The sequence below is a fragment of the Phanerochaete carnosa genome, assembly GCF_000300595.1.
Source record: "Phanerochaete carnosa HHB-10118-sp unplaced genomic scaffold PHACAscaffold_9, whole genome shotgun sequence".
NCBI classification, from domain to species: Eukaryota; Fungi; Basidiomycota; class Agaricomycetes; order Polyporales; family Phanerochaetaceae; genus Phanerochaete; species Phanerochaete carnosa.
Genome location: NW_006767636.1, coordinates 1558011 through 1572848, shown reverse-complemented (window position 1 = coordinate 1572848; position 14838 = coordinate 1558011). Strand labels below are relative to the sequence as shown.

General features: G+C 55.2%; 5 protein-coding genes across 5 annotated transcripts; 2 read left to right on the top strand and 3 right to left on the bottom strand.

Annotated features, from left to right (window-relative positions):
* The first annotated feature begins 662 nt into the window (after positions 1-662).
* Positions 663-3624, top strand: PHACADRAFT_128033 (uncharacterized protein). Its single transcript, XM_007399700.1, has 11 exons — positions 663-799; positions 837-939; positions 996-1124; positions 1181-1340; positions 1402-1485; positions 1535-1631; positions 1686-1812; positions 1864-1977; positions 2034-2208; positions 2260-2503; positions 2556-3624. Exons 1-11 carry the CDS (start codon positions 690-692, stop codon positions 2725-2727), a joined length of 1515 nt encoding a protein of 504 aa, XP_007399762.1. The 5' UTR covers positions 663-689; the 3' UTR covers positions 2728-3624.
* Positions 3625-4031: 407 nt separating this feature from the next.
* PHACADRAFT_150846 (uncharacterized protein) lies at positions 4032-5560 on the bottom strand (the record flags this gene model as incomplete). Its single annotated transcript, XM_007399699.1, has 1 exon — positions 4032-5560. The coding sequence occupies exon 1, from the start codon at positions 4932-4934 to the stop codon at positions 4032-4034; it is 903 nt and encodes a 300-aa protein (XP_007399761.1). The 5' UTR covers positions 4935-5560.
* A 2422-nt stretch (positions 5561-7982) lies between these two features.
* On the top strand, positions 7983-8440 carry PHACADRAFT_102630 (uncharacterized protein; the record flags this gene model as incomplete). The annotated part of the gene is made up of 2 exons (XM_007399698.1): positions 7983-8126; positions 8186-8440. Coding segments are annotated over 2 exons (399 nt in total), but the record flags the coding sequence as incomplete, so codon positions are not given.
* A 1519-nt stretch (positions 8441-9959) lies between these two features.
* Positions 9960-12703, bottom strand: PHACADRAFT_262403 (uncharacterized protein). Its single transcript, XM_007399697.1, has 5 exons — positions 12577-12703; positions 12462-12520; positions 11953-12406; positions 11466-11896; positions 9960-11410 (listed from the first exon to the last, which is right to left on the bottom strand). The coding sequence occupies exons 1-5, from the start codon at positions 12610-12612 to the stop codon at positions 10870-10872; spliced, it is 1521 nt and encodes a 506-aa protein (XP_007399759.1). The 5' UTR covers positions 12613-12703; the 3' UTR covers positions 9960-10869.
* Positions 12704-13133: 430 nt separating this feature from the next.
* PHACADRAFT_262401 (uncharacterized protein) lies at positions 13134-14543 on the bottom strand. Its single transcript, XM_007399696.1, has one exon. It carries the CDS (start codon positions 13957-13959, stop codon positions 13258-13260), a length of 702 nt encoding a protein of 233 aa, XP_007399758.1. The 5' UTR covers positions 13960-14543; the 3' UTR covers positions 13134-13257.
* Positions 14544-14838: the final 295 nt, after the last annotated feature.

The window sequence follows — 14838 nt, the reverse complement described above, 5'->3', positions numbered from 1 at the left end:
CCGCCGTTTCGTGGACTCGTTCGCGCTTTCGGTGTATTGATGGTCGTGTTTGCATGCTATCTTCTGCAACCTTTTGTGTCGCAATAGTCTTCCATGCTATCTAGCTGTACTTTTTGTGTTCTCTCTGCAATCTCATACGTTTTATTCGGAATGCCTGGTGTCGCCGGTGCGATCAAAGTTTACAACATTTGCGGAGTTAAGTAAAGTGGCCGGCGCCATTATGATCTCGAGCACAAAATCGGAGTTGGCCCGGCTTTGGCAGAGACTGCACCTCGGTTTTTGGAAGTCCGACACAGTCTCGCTCTCCGAGCGCTGGATAGTTTACGAGACTTAGACAATATGTCCTCAGGCCTCAGGCCTAATCTACTGTTATTTACAGGTCTCGTTACTGATATGAATCTTGTATGCGTTCTGTCAGAAATGCGCTAGAAAGCCCCCTGAAATATTGACTCTCTGGCATACTGACACGTAGCCATATTATTCATCTCATGTTCCTTTCAGGCTGCTCATGTCCGTAGTGACAATGATCTGTGGACTAACCCACGGGAGGATGTTTCATTTGATCGCCCTGCCTGCATTCGACTGTTGATCGCAACCATGTGAATGCCAACACTGTGAGGAGGCTGTTATATTATAAATCCACATAAAGAGCATCCACACCAAACTAATCACCCCTACCTGTCACTACCATGTTCTTAGACTCGCCGACGTTCACGTACGGCATCATTCTGCTTGCGACGGCATTATACTTCCTGAACTGGCTCAAAGAGCACAAGGCAAGTGAATACCCGCTGATCTCGTACCGCCAAGGCTACCCTGATCTCCGTGTAGCTCAGGAATGTACCTGCGCTAGGTCCGACGGCCCCGTTGCTCTCTTACTGGGGAGCATTCAGGTTCATGATCAGTTGCCAAGAGATGCTCGCAGAAGGGCATGCGAAGGTATGCTGAACATGGTCTCCGCTGCGCTGCTGCTGACAGCGGTTTCGACGCGGCAGTTCGGTGGGAGCCCGTTCAGGATAGCGACTCGCCGGTATTGGCATTATATTGTCTCAGACCCTAAGCTCCTTGATGAGCTACGACGCGCACCGGACGACGAGATGTCTTTCGCTGTAGCCGTGTCCGAGGTTAGTATTTATGGCTCGTTGATCCGCACAGCAAGTAAACCAGATTTTTCCCGCAGGCCCTAGAGTTCGAATACGCGCTAGGTGTGGCAGCGCTGAAAGATACATATCATGTGCCGATTATCAAGACGACGCTCACACGCAATCTGAGCTACCTGTATGGGGCGATTTACGACGAGATATGTAACGCATTTGCAGACTGCATCCCTGCGAAAGACGGTAAGCATCCAATTTTATGGCCCATTCACCGGTACATTCAGCCAAAGTTCTGTCCACATAGAATGGATAGCCATGCCCGCAATGGATACTGTTATGCAGGTTGTCGCTCGGACGAGTGCCCGTATCTTCGTTGGCCTCCCTCTCTGTAACCGTCTTTGCTATTTTCTGCTGCGGTCGTATTGACAGGGAACTAGGCCGTAATCAAGAATTCTTGGATATCAGCGTTAACTACACAACGGACGTGGTCAAGACTGGGCTTATACTGAACATAGTACCTGTTTTCCTCAAACCGTAAGTCGCTACCTCGCACTCGGAGATCATTACTCCCTAAATGATGCCTTGCAGGACCGCGAACCGGCTGATCAACAGGGTCGACAGAACCATAGACCGTACATATGCTTTACTGAGTTCCACGATGGAGGAGCGGCGAGCCATGATGGAACAATGTGGGGACGAGTGGACAGACAAGCCTGTAAGCCGTGCACTTTTGTCATCAGCCTACAACTGAAGTACTGCGGATCAGAATGACTTGCTCCAGTGGCTCATGGAAGCCGCAGAAGGGGTCGAGCGTGAACCGAGGGCCCTGGCCGCTCGTTTACTTATGGTCTGTTTTGCTGCCATTCACACGACTTCCATGGTAAGCCACGAGCCTTGGCACCCTCGACATTGCGTACTGACTATCTGATCTTTCAGAGCTTCACTCACGCCTTGTACCACCTTGCAGCACACCCAGAGTATATGAAGCCGCTGCGGGAGGATGTTGAAGCTATCGTTGCGGAACATGGCTGGTCGAAGGACTCGCTGCAGAAGATGCGCAAAGTTGACAGCTTCCTGAAGGAGTGCCAACGGTTCCAAGGTATCGGCATCGGTACGCCCCGCGTCTCGCAGTACCAAACACATGCTCAATACCCTCGCATAGTATTCCTTGAACGCAAAGTGCTGAAGGACTATACCTTCTCCGACGGCACATTCATCCCCAAAGGCAGCTGCGTCTCGACCTCGAAGATGGCAACGCACGACCAGCGTGAGTACTACGATGACCCGTGCGTCTTTAAGCCGTGGCGCTTTTCCGACATGCCCGACGAGACGGGCGAAGGCACGAAGTACCAATTAGCCAACACAAGTATGAAGTTCCTTCCATTTGGCGTTGGGAAGCATGCTTGGTGAGTTTTATTTCCAGGTCTTCGAGGTCAGCGCATTGAAGGACCATCGTAGCCCGGGACGGTACTTTGCTGCGAACGAGCTGAAGACCATGATGGCGCATCTTGTGATGACGTACGATGTTCGCATGGAGAAGCCCGGAGAGATACCGCGCGTGCTCCGTTTTGGCACTACCACATCGCCCAATCGAACAGCGAAGGTTTTATTCAGGAAGCGGAAGGACTGAAATGCATTCAAGCGATCTGTTATTGTTGTGCTTTAAGTCATTACCACTGTGGTTGCGAGTGGTCGGCGTGGTATAGTAGTACATGGTGTTGGCTGAGCACCTGACGTCGCACCAGGTGATGTCAATCCCAGGTATTGTGCTTGTATATGTTGGGATTGGATAGGTATCTGGACAACTTGCACAGTAATGGTGTGTAATAGCGTATCCACGCTTTCGCGCACAGCTGGAAGATGTGTTTGGTAGTACACGAACCTGCCTTCTCTAAAGTATACGTATCATCAGTTATAACATACGTCATAAGTAGCACTACATGCATGCCGCGGCATTGATTCATCTCGTCTATGAAGGCGGTGAGGATCATGGCGCGGACATCAAAGTCGTGAAGTAATAAGCGTTTACTAAGTCAATAGACGGTAAGTCTACTGGCAAACGACCGCAGCGAAAGCCAGAGCGACACCACCGCAACCCTGAAGAGACGCCATGCTCGAACTTGCCTTTGTTCGTGTGAAAGCCTCACGAGCACGAGTGACAGGCGCTTGGCCTTGGCCTTGCCGGCCGGCGTCGCACGGACTGCGACCGCATACACCGAAGCTACGACTGCATCTGCCGCCGCACGGTGTCCGCCCTGAGCCGCACTGGCCGTAGCAAGAATCAGCGTCGGTGGCAGACTGCTCCTCTGGCGTGCTCGCGCCGCGCCAGTCAGGTCCATCGTCGTCCTCGGGGCTATCGAGTGCGCAAGGCGCGGTTTGGAAGACGTATGTATAGCCTGAGATCGCCATGGTGATGAACTAAATGAGGTCCGATCTTGTACGCGCATAAGGAGGAAGATGTCGTTTGCGGATTATACGCGTTGCTACAGCATGCTATCACCGGAACCTGAACTGTTCTCTGAGTGTGAACGTCAGCATAAGTATGTGTCGATGAAGCTGCATGCCTAGACACATACCCATGATCGCTATCCGTCTCATACAGCACCAGCTTTCCTAGAGCATGTAGTTCCGGTAAGAGTGTCGCGGCGTCTTGTATCTGTTGGACTGTGACCGAGAACTTCTTGAATTGCGGGTGCTTGGACTTGTCACTCAGTGTCTGGTCAAGGACGATCCAGGGAAATCCCTGGAAATATTCCCTGCCATGGTTCCATAGCAACACGTCCTCAAGCGTGCTCAGCTCGCTCGGGAGCGTTTTGAGCAAGTCCGTGAGAGCATCGATGACCACTCGGTCGGCTGGCAATGCGCGAGTGGATAGCTGACGGAGGGTTTTACACTGTCCCAAATCGAGAGCGTCTGCAGCCATGCATGAGGAAGTCACCTAAGGGCGGGAAGTATAGCCCACTCACGAAGAATGTGTGCACACTCCGCAGCGTCCTTAACACTGTCAAACCGTAGCCTTAAACTCCTGAGGGTCGGCCCGCAGGCACGTATGAGCTGCGCGGCGGCATTGGGGACTAGGGCCTGAGGTTCGACAGCGGGGAAGTCGATGGAGACGGTGTGCAGTGTGCTGCCGGAAGAGGTGTGCAGGAGCCAGTTCATGGCGTCCGCCACGACATAGGGCGCGCTGAGGGTCATGTTCAGGATCTCGAGGCGCAGTCGGGGCATGCGCACCATGCCCTTGCACGCCCGCACGCCCCGGCGGGCCTTGGACGAGGCGGGCCAATCGACTTTGGACAGGTAGAGCTGCGAGAGCGTCCGGAAGCTGAGGACGAGCCGCGCGAAGTCCGTGAACCGCTCGAAGTGGCAGCCGTACAGCAACACCCCAGTCAGCGCACGGAAGTGCGCGAGCATGACGTAGAAGCTCCGGTGCACAATGGGCGGGACGCATGCGAGGCGGAGGCAGCGGACGTGCACGAGGCCGCGGGTGAGCGGGTCGGGCACGGTGGACATCCACGTCTGCGCGTGCGCTTGGATGGGGTCGCGGTCGTACCCGACGTCGAGGACGCGTATATCGCGAAAGCCGGGTTGGGTTTCCATGCGCTTGAGTAGGGAGGCGAACTGCTCTTTCGTCTTTGCGACGACTGCGAAGCGGTAGAGATGCCGGCGGACTCTTGGTACCCAGAAGCGGCATGTCAACGCACATGCGAGTAGCGTCTTGATGCTCTGGTCGAGGTCGTAGTACCCGGCGACGTAGTCGATAACTTGCTCGCAGAGCTCGATTGGCAGTCTAACTACTCCTTGTGGCAGAGGATATTCATCAGTCAGTGTGACCATCATCGTAGAGGCGCGGAGAAGTCGGGTTGGAAAGTCGATTTCCCAGAAGCATCGCTATATATTGCAGGAATGGGAGGGCTATTTCCGAATGCCATCTGACCGTGAAGCACAATAACAGAGTCTCCGAGCGGTGCAGCGGACAGAGTGTCTGAAGGTAACCAGGAGACAGCCGCAATACCACGCCTGATAGGCGAAGTGGCGTTTACTCGCGACGTCCATCGGTGCCTTCCGCATTGCCTGTAGCACTGCCAGCCGTAGATGCGCGAGTCAAGATTGGACGTCTGTTGGTGCGAGGTTTCGCAGAGCTGTCAGGGATGAACAAAAGGCTCCCAAAGCGTAAAGCGCTTATGACGCACTCGCTCCCGCAGGTATGGCTGGGGCGAACTGGTAATCGTGGGGAAAAACTGGAACGGCAGCTTGGGTCTGAATCGGAGGAGCATGCGGCATTAGTTTAGCAACTCAAAGTGTCGAGTTCGACAATTAGCACAGCTGCATAAGCGGTCGTTCAGATATTGAACTGGAGAGAATCAGTAATAGGACATGACCAAGGATATCTGTTGTTTATTGGTGAGGATAAGGTGAGCAGGCTTTCGTACTGCAAATCACGGTAAACTGTATGAAACCACAATTGCAGCTATGTTGTGGAAAGGAAAATGTACAGTACTCACCACCGACTTCGGGCCATCTGTAGGGATGTCGGCGAATGATGGTTCGCACGATCTCCGGCAGCTTGCGCTTGGAGAACCTGGTATGTAAACTTTGCCACTATCGGCTGGTAATGCTTTGAATCTGATTCGGATTTACTACTATGCCGCTCGGAACCACAGTAAGAACAGCTTTAATTGACCTGCAACGTATTAAGCGAGCAGAATTGCTCGTGTAAATGTCTTAATAATTCATTATCGAGTACACTAGTACTCACAAAAATTCTCTGTGGTGTGCGTGCGTAATCATAGACTCGGATGCACAAAATGGGTGGGCCAAGCGCTATTCGGCATTTGCCGGGTGATGCGCATCATTTCTTTTTCTGGGCATCGTAGATCATGACGACCTGGTGGTCATCCGGTCGAATCTCTCGCCAGCATGGTCTATGCCTCGCACGCAACTATCCATGTTTCTCCCAACGAGGACCACATCTCAGTCGGTATTGCTTTGATCCTACCTCAGATCTGCACAATGTCCCTCCCAAAAAAATTTGGGCTGGAATGAGCACAATATGTGCCTGGGTGCCGAGGCCCAAAGGTATGCCGCCGCCCGCATACGGATCTGAGTGGGTCACGCGTGCGCGGTGTGCTGAAGCATTTTTCTAGGCCCGTACACCGCAGTCAAGGAACACTGAGTGCGAATGCGAATTCCTTGGCCCAGACCATTCCATTCGTATTGCATAGGACATGTGCACTCTCTGCGCCCCCTATAAAGGCTTGAAAGGATCGCGGTACGAAGCAGGAAGGTAGCCCACTCTGCTATCTCGCGCCACGCGCATCCACAAGCCTTCTTCCATCTTCCGAACGCAGCGCCTACAGCGAAATGTGCGTTAACTCCTATGATACTCGTTGGCGAAGCTCCTCGGTAAGCTACCTCGTCGCTCACAATGCCAAGGTAACTCGCTCACAGTGCCTTAATAGTTCTCGCGAGAGCTTTCTTCCCTGCCGAAAGAAAAATCGAGTGAAGCCTCGAGATGCAAGACCCGCCTTAGCCAAAAGGTGCGTGCCCTTTGCGTTATTAACACCATCATTTGAAGCCGACTTGTTCACGCTCTCCGCCATTCAGGTGGAAGAAGAGATGACCATGCCACAACCCACACCCGACGCTCCAGCTGGCAGCAGCCGGAGGTCATGACATCATCTCGCCGTCGTTGCCGAACTCGCACATCGCTGATCCCCGGACTATGGCGTCAAGGGGAGGTCTCAACGGAGGGGAGCTCATCAACTGCTCATGATCATCGCCCCGTTCCTGCTCTAGACTGCATGTCGACTAGCTGAGGACGGAACGCGGATATGCTCGAACACGGTACCCTGTACAACATACGGATCTTATTTAACCGTTGCACCCTTGAACGAGGTGTTACAAGAACTTCAATATACCGTGGGACCTGCGCACGCTACGCGACACGTTCGTGAGTACAAGCATGATCAACGCGTACGCGTGGAACAGAACGTCGCAACACACACGCATAACAGCCAGGCCTTTCGAGAACTGGTCGGACATGTGCTGCGCAAAGTCGGTGGGTGCGTTACAACCGACCAGTCTCAAGTAACGACGACCAGGCTGATGGAGAAAGTGTATTGCATTCGCCATTGATGCAAGAAGTGATGCATTGAACGGTGCCGGAAATATAGCTTCCAGGCATCCAGCTTTTGGGAAAGCCAGTCCCTCGCGCTCCTTGCACTTCATTCAGCCGCTATCGACGGAGACGGCGACCTGCCATTAATCTTCTCCACGGGGCGCCCTGCAATATTGAATCAATGGCTAGACGGCTGGCAGTCAATTTCCTTCCCAAAGTTCCCATGCGCGCTCGCAACAAACGCTGATCCTGTCCATCCTTGTCCATCTATGAGCGTGCGACAGAGCGGGGATATCCTATTTATCCTTCATACGCTTTGCCTTTGCATGCCATAAGTGAGTCAGGCCCAGGGCCCAAGGTCTGAGTCTCAGGACTCGGGAGCGCAGAGTAAAGTAAGGAGCTGTCTCGATGGCGACATCTCCGTCCGTACATTGAACCTGTCTCGGCAGCATCGCGTATGAGACACGACTAGGAAGTCCGCTTGCTGTCAGGGACAACAAGGGCAGCGGGTTGCATACACGTTGCATAAGGTTGCGGATTCCATGACGGCATTCATGCCTCCGTTGCATCCGTCGTTCGAAAAATGAACAGCAAGAACGTGTGAATGATGCAGAGAGGTCCGGAAGGGGGCCCATAAAGGAACGTGTGGGCGGCACCATACGCGTACCCCCAACGCTGCCCGTACCTCCAGGCGACCATGGCACACGAGAGGACGCGAACTGAAGCTCTAGGTTAGTGTTTGAGCGCGCTAAATGAGGGCTTGTTGACGACGGGCCCTTCTAGACATCCCTGCAGTGGTGATCGAGGAGGTCAACGAAGACGAACTCCCGGACAACCGTGTTGCAGAGCGCAAAGTAACCTTCTCAGCGTTGTTGGGGTATTATGAGCAGCGACAGCAGCTGTGTTATAGGGTGGGCCCTCAGCCTCCCTTGTCGATGCACTAGTTATTGACATTCTCGCCGGTGTCCAGCACGCGCTGGTCCTGGAAAGCATGCTCCAGGAGTGCCCGGAGAATAGACCCTGGCTAGAGTCGCATGGGTTCGACGTGGAAAAGCTAGTCCGCTACCTGCGGTGGAATCCTGCCGAGCAACTGAGGCAGCTTGAGCACATGGAGCCGGCGCGGAGAGCGCGGTATTCAAAGCAGCTGCAGACTCAGCATCGAAGAAACTTGCGGCACATGGAGGAGAACCTGGCGAAAGTCATGCCGGTACGTGGCTCGAAATAATGGCGTGTGGGGATTTGCGATATTGACGGACCCCAGCTGTTCGACGAGATGCAATCGATGTCAAAGTCGATAGCCAAGCGACGAGTAGAACGTAAGAGAAGGACGCTAGACATCGAAGAGGTCAGCTCCTGACAAGCGCATCTTTGCCGAGGCGATCCTGACCTCAATTTTGAATTGCAGCTGGAGGTCTTCGCCGCGGGGTGCTCAACAGGCGAAACGGAGTCTTTATTCACTGCGGAGATACCTGGCAGTCGAGAACCACTGGATTCTGTGGATTCGGACAGTCTCCTGGACAGTTGACCACACAAGTCAGGATATCTGGGTTCGGTTATATTTATTCATCTCCAAGCGTATGCAAGCGTGAACATTTCAAGGTTCAGCCGACTTACATAAAGCTTAAGTTGAGGATAAGATATGTTTATAAGCGCGCGTCCCGACTGCTATCTCAATTAGGCGTACGCCGTATGCACTTTACCCGTTGCTGCCATCCCGCGGCCTCCGCTAGACCTTCTTGCGTAGTTGGCATACAGAGACCATCCTGACACTAGCTGCTGTGCTGTGAAGCCAACATTTGACACGAGAAACATGGCGTCAGAAACGGCAGCATGCAGGATCCTTGTTCTCTCGTCCACATCGGACAAGGCACAGCAGTTCGTGCAACGTATGTTCTCAGCCTGGCAGTTCATTCTCAATGACCTACTGGCTCTCCCGTAGGTGTCAAGACTCAGTCTAGCGATCGATCAGGCTCAGAGGATTCCTCGGTTGCCACAACTACAAGCGACGTCGGGAGCACTAGCATACCATGGACGATTGCCAACAAATATTACACCGCAGACGTGCATTTCGAGGCGAGGGAGATCGATACGTTCGCGGGCTATCATGCCAGCGAGGTCCCTGCTGTCATCTATGTTTGGGATCGCGGAGAGGTGCGCGCGTCCCCGCTCATGAGCATACACATGCGTTAACAAGGAGTGCAGCCTTACAAGGAGCACGTCCCCTCCATATATAACAAGTTACAACACTACGATACAGAGGTGACCCTGGCTGTGCGCTTCAGCGACCCTGCCAAGGCGGCCGCGCAAGACGACGAAGACGGTCTCGACGAGTTCCTGTCTTCACATGGCTTTGAGTACATCGACGGCGACCGCAGCGGCCGTCGACCCACGCAGGACGGTACAAGCTTCTCAGATGAAGACAGCTCGGGTATGTGCAATCATGTCATATCTCACGACTCTCACCGAGAAGAGTCTAGGCGTCCCCGGTCTCCCGCGTGTCATCGACGCACTGAGCACCATCATGTGGCCGTCGCTTGTCCCGTCCGCCTCGAATTCCGCACGGAAGAGCCGCGCGCGTGAGCTGCTCGACTGGGCGCGCGAGGAAGAGGAAGAAGACGGGCTGCGCGCGCTCATCTCGCAGGACGCGCTCGGCAGCGCCAAGGACGGCGAGCGCAAGAGCCGGATGCAGCGCGAGATGGAGGAGCTCGAGCGCTGGCTCGAGGAGGAGGACCATGGCCGGCGCACGATGGACGACGCGCAGGCATGGACCGCGCGCGACGCCACCGACGGGGAAGACGCCAGCGCGGGTTGGGGCGACGACGTCCCGACGCCGACGATCTGCACGCCCGGCGGCGTGAGCACCACGGGCGAGGACACGTTCGGGTTCGAGGACGACTTCGCCGAGTTCATCGGCGCGCCGGTGGACGTGACTTACCCGTACGAGGCGCTGCGCCAGGAGCCGATGCACACGGGAGCGTCGTACCGCTCGCTCGCGTCGCGCTCGGACCTCTCCGCGGAGGACGCGCTCAATCCGGAAGACGACCCGGACCTGCCGTCGCGCGCCGAGATTGAGGAGACATCGAAGCGGATATTCGGCGCTGCGTCGCTCGACGTGCCCTCGATGTCCCGCGCGCGGCGCTCGCCCCGCGCGAAGCCGGCGTCCCTACCGCAGGCCACAGCATCTTCCTCACAGAGCACGTTCCCTCCACCAGACGACGATTCGTTCTCGTCCTTTGACGACACTGACGACGAGTTTGAGCTTGGCGCGTTCGACTTGTCGCGGGTGCTGGGTGCGCTGCACGGCATGAAGGAGGAGATTGCGGGTATGACAGATGAAAGCGACCGCAGGAAGGCGGCTGCGAGGGTCGCCCTCGGGTTGGTGTACGGTCTGCAGAAAGAGGAAGAGCGAGAGCGGGGTCCTGAAGACCTGTGACCCTTTACGACGGCGATGGACTTGAAGCCTTGAGGCTTGGAATATCATTCAACAACTACTTAACATGCAGCATTGTACACAATTGACTACCATATGTTCCCTGCTAGTTAGCGACTACAAATGACAAATAGACGACAGCGTTCGTGCGACTGAGAAAGCGACGTTGATTTGACTCAAAGAATTACTCAACCTGGGCTTTTGTTTTTGCTGCAAGCTGGTCCTCAGTCAACGTCTTGTTCATCGCCCTGCTCCTCTTCCTCTTCTTCCTCCTCCCCCTCCCCGTCCTCATCACCATCGCCATCATCGTTCGCTTTGCCAGTATCGTCGCGGACGCCGTGCTCAGAAAAGTTGAGGATGCCCGCTACATCAAGCATGTTCACGACCTGCTCCGCGTCTTCTACCTTCATGTTCCCGAGGACCTTGTTCACCTGGTCGAGGCTCTGGCTGCGGAGCGCGTCCTGGAACGCGGGTGCGAAGCCCTGGAAGACATCCCAGCGCATCTGCAGCGCGCGACGCACGTCCTCGGGGTTGACGCCCTCAAGACCCTCACCCTCGAGCTGTATGCGCTCCGGCGGCGGCCCGTCGGGCACGTTGAAGCTGATGCTCTGCCCCGGGTTCTCGGGCACGAGCTGGATCTGCTCCTGCTCCGCCGCAGCCTCGGTCTCGGCCTTGGAGATGCGCACACGCTCGCAGAGGTGGGCGTACGTGTCCTCGATATCTTTCTCGAAGACGGCCGATGCCCGCGGGTCGCCGCTCATCATTCTGCGCGACCTCGGGTCAGCAGATTCGGCATCAAAGAATGAGAGCGCAGGCATACCGTCTGAAGAAGATGGAGACACCGTCCTTTCCGAGCTTGTCGCAGTACTGGAGGAGCAAGCTCTGGTGTACACACTGTTTCGCGTACTTGGCCTTGCCCTCGCTCTGCGCCGTGAAGGCCGCCACAAGGAGCGCATCAGATGCACCTGGCACAATGACGTCCCGGTGCTGCTTGATGAACTCCCAGGACTGTTCGTAGCCGCCGAGAGGAAGTCGCGAGAATGCCTCCAGCGAAAGTGTGAGCTCGGGGAGCTCTGCGCTCTCATCTAAGGGGTCGGCTTTTGACGACGACCCAGCGAAGGTCTCCTGCCCAGTGGTGACACCCTTGGGGTTTAGAACTTCAAACTCGGTGGTTGCAACCTTGTTTGTCGAGCCGGAGCCGCTCGCGATGGCGTTCTTCACTGGTGGAGGGGCGGGCTTGGGAGACACGTACTAGCCAACCTGTAGTTAGACCTCGCGCAACCTAAACGATGGAGAGACACGCTCACATGCGATTCCCAAGCCTCATGAATGTCATCGCTAGTAATCTTCTTCTTCTGCTCAACCTCTTCCTGCGCAAGCTCTTGCTTCAGCTTCTCTTGATGCTTCCCGAGCTCCTCGATGTGTTTCTTGAGACCCTTCGCCAATGCCTCACTAAGTTTTGGATCGTCCTTCTCCACGCCTTCCTTCTTCGCCTCCTCCCACACCTTCAGCATCAACGCGAGCAGCATCTCGTCGTACGTCTTCTGTTGCGGCGCATTCGTCGGTGGCTTCTCCGGCGAGGGGTTCGTCTTGAACCGCTCGACGAGCGAGGAAAACTCGGCAGGGCCCTTGGCCTCGACGTCGGCCGTGATTTGATGCAAGCGTGGCTCGAGGACCTCATTGCAGGCGATGTCGGCTTCGAGCTGCGCGATATGCATCCTGCGCATCTCGCGCTTCTCGTGGATGTCCCGTTGCTTCCATCTATCCCGTATCTCAGTGTACTGCACGCAGGGACATAGTGGTGCTGGGGACGAACCGGATGAGTGATTTCTTGTCTATGTTCGGGTGCCCCTCGATATCAGAGTCGTCTGAAAGCTGAATTGATGTGTGGTTAGCTCGGACTTGATCTCACGGCGCAGACACGCACGAACCTCGAGGTTATCCCATTTGGAGTAGTTTAGCGGCATCGTGGGTCAATATAAGTCGTCTTGAGAGATTACTTGGTCGTATAGATTGGACGTAGAAAGGGGTATACACGTATGCAGGGATCGTCGGCAGTGCAGGTAGTCGAGGTAGGTGTTGTTACAGACGCGGCACACGCTAATATATGTAGTACCTTTACGAACGTTCTAGAATTAGATACCGCTGTACTTGGAAATCGCGCAGGCAGCTCGGCAGTATAAACGACAATACTAGGTTTCAAAGCATCATGTTCCAGCAACAATCCAATGCAGGACAGCGCGGATAAAATGCTCATTGCTAGCGAGCAGCCAACGATGCGCTAACGCCCGTCAGTGGCATACAGTTCGGTCTCATACGCCACACACACCGTACCCACTAAAATGTACACCTACATACTCGAAAGCAGCGCTTAGAAAACATCAAGACGACCAGAGCTTTCACCTTCAAGCCCGCTGAGAAAGAGTACCTTGCTCAGCTCGTCCACTGAAGCGCGCCGCCACAAATACGACTTCCAACCCAGGAAGGAAGTTGTCAAAGTTCGTTCATCGTTGTCGGCCCCGCGACCAGTATCTCCAAGTATTGTACATGTTATTCGATAACATACGACAAAGCTGCAGTACGCTCTTCACAGTCAGACTGGCTAGAACACATCATCTCTCCCAATGCTTGTAGTATTCTAGCGTCCTCCGCTCTCTCCTTACAGCCACCTTCTCCATCTCCGCTCTCAGGGGTGTGCGGAATGACTGCTGCGCCTCGGGGGAGTTGACAGCATCAACAGTCTCCCACTCGTGCACCGCAAGATATTTGGCCACCGGCGTGAGGTCCTTTTTCCCCTCGACTCCCGACCTCGTCCAATCCTTCAAGACGAACCTCCTGCTGCGCACCCAGCCCTCTAATTGCGATAGCATCGGGATATGCTCCTCATCATACCACCGGTTCAGAACCTCGTCGCCGCCGGGTTGAGTCACGTCGAAAGAGACGAAGCTGATGTAGCGCGACGGCTTCTTCGGGTCGTACTGCGCAGCGGGCGGCGGGACCGGGGCATCCAGGAGCTCGTACGTGCGTCGCTCAAGCACAGCGATATCCTGAAGCACGCGCTTCTCGCGCACGCTGCGCGTCTCTGCGAGTGTGGTGTACGGCGGCTGCTGCGTCGCCTCGTACGACGCGAGGTCGTAAGACGCCGCCCATACGGGCTTCTCGCCGTCGATCGCCTCCCAGCGCGCCCAGCTCTGAAACGCGGGAACGTCGATCCGCAGTGGTACGTGCTCGTTGTCGTACCAGTCCGTGAACTCCTCCTGGGTGACAGCTGTGCCCGGGTCGGAGAAGACGAGGAGGAAGCCGGGAGGTGCCATTGTGTGTGTCGTGGTCGTCGTCACTTTGTAAAATGAACAAGCACTGGCAACAGGGCCTTGAAACCAAGAACGTGCTTATGTACGCAACTAAAACTATCTGCCAGGAGCGACGTGTGGGAGCCTCTTCATGTCATGAGAAAGCAGGTCCGCATCGAGCCTCCTGTGAGATTCCACCACATGCGAACTTTGAGAGTCACGAGCAGCAGAACCCTCAAAAACTTTCCCATACGATATGCATGCAGGAGGTAAGGCGAACATGTGGAGGATACCGTAGCAGAAGGTCCAACAGGTCCAACAGACGAAAGCTAATAACGAACGCGGGAACCAGCGTACTCCAGACCACGGTCAACGCAGCTGATTCAGTCAACGCTGGTCAGGCTTCCCTGGGAAGTCGTTTCACTCGTGCCGCTGATATCTGTCGTTTCGGTGTCCGCGACACTGGCACCATCTTGGTCGTCCGCAGACTCATCTTTGTGCGTTCTCTGAGCAGGAGCCGGCTCTCTGCTGCCCAGGTCAAACATGCGGGTCCCCCAAGGAGGTGTCCGCGGGCGTATACCTAAACCTGAAGACACAATAAGACCACACGGGACTAATGGGAAGGTTTGATGTAAGCCTTACCATTAATGTTGTGATATCCAAACGGCCGTGCTTGCGTTGGTGTGCCTGGCCGTGGTGGAGGTGAGCGGACAGGCGTGACAGGTTGAGGCGGAGTCGTAGGCACAGGTCGTGCCGTTGCGGGTGATATGCTGGAGGACACGGGCAATATATGCGGGATCTTATCCACAGCGATAGTCACGTCGCTGTGGCCGCTGGAACTACGCTCGCGGAGGGGCCGGGTCTCAACGTCCAGCGGACGATCATAAGCAGCAGAAGGGCTTT

Bases quoted from the DNA above. Each gene is read 5' to 3' on its own strand.
- PHACADRAFT_128033 (XM_007399700.1), top strand. From the start codon at position 690: ATGTTCTTAGACTCGCCGACGTTCACGTACGGCATCATTCTGCTTGCG. The intron at 1,813-1,863 runs GTAAGCCGTGCA...ACTGCGGATCAG, and splicing joins ACGAGTGGACAGACAAGCCT to AATGACTTGCTCCAGTGGCT. The intron at 2,209-2,259 runs GTACGCCCCGCG...ACCCTCGCATAG, and splicing joins GTTCCAAGGTATCGGCATCG to TATTCCTTGAACGCAAAGTG.
- PHACADRAFT_262403 (XM_007399697.1), bottom strand. From the start codon at position 12,612: ATGCCGCTAAACTACTCCAAATGGGATAACCTCGAG. The intron at 12,521-12,576 runs GTTCGTGCGTGT...ACATCAATTCAG, and splicing joins CCAAATGGGATAACCTCGAG to CTTTCAGACGACTCTGATAT. The intron at 11,897-11,952 runs GTGAGCGTGTCT...CAGGTTGGCTAG, and splicing joins ATGAGGCTTGGGAATCGCAT to TACGTGTCTCCCAAGCCCGC.
- PHACADRAFT_262401 (XM_007399696.1), bottom strand. From the start codon at position 13,959: ATGGCACCTCCCGGCTTCCTCCTCGTCTTCTCCGACCCGGGCACAGCT.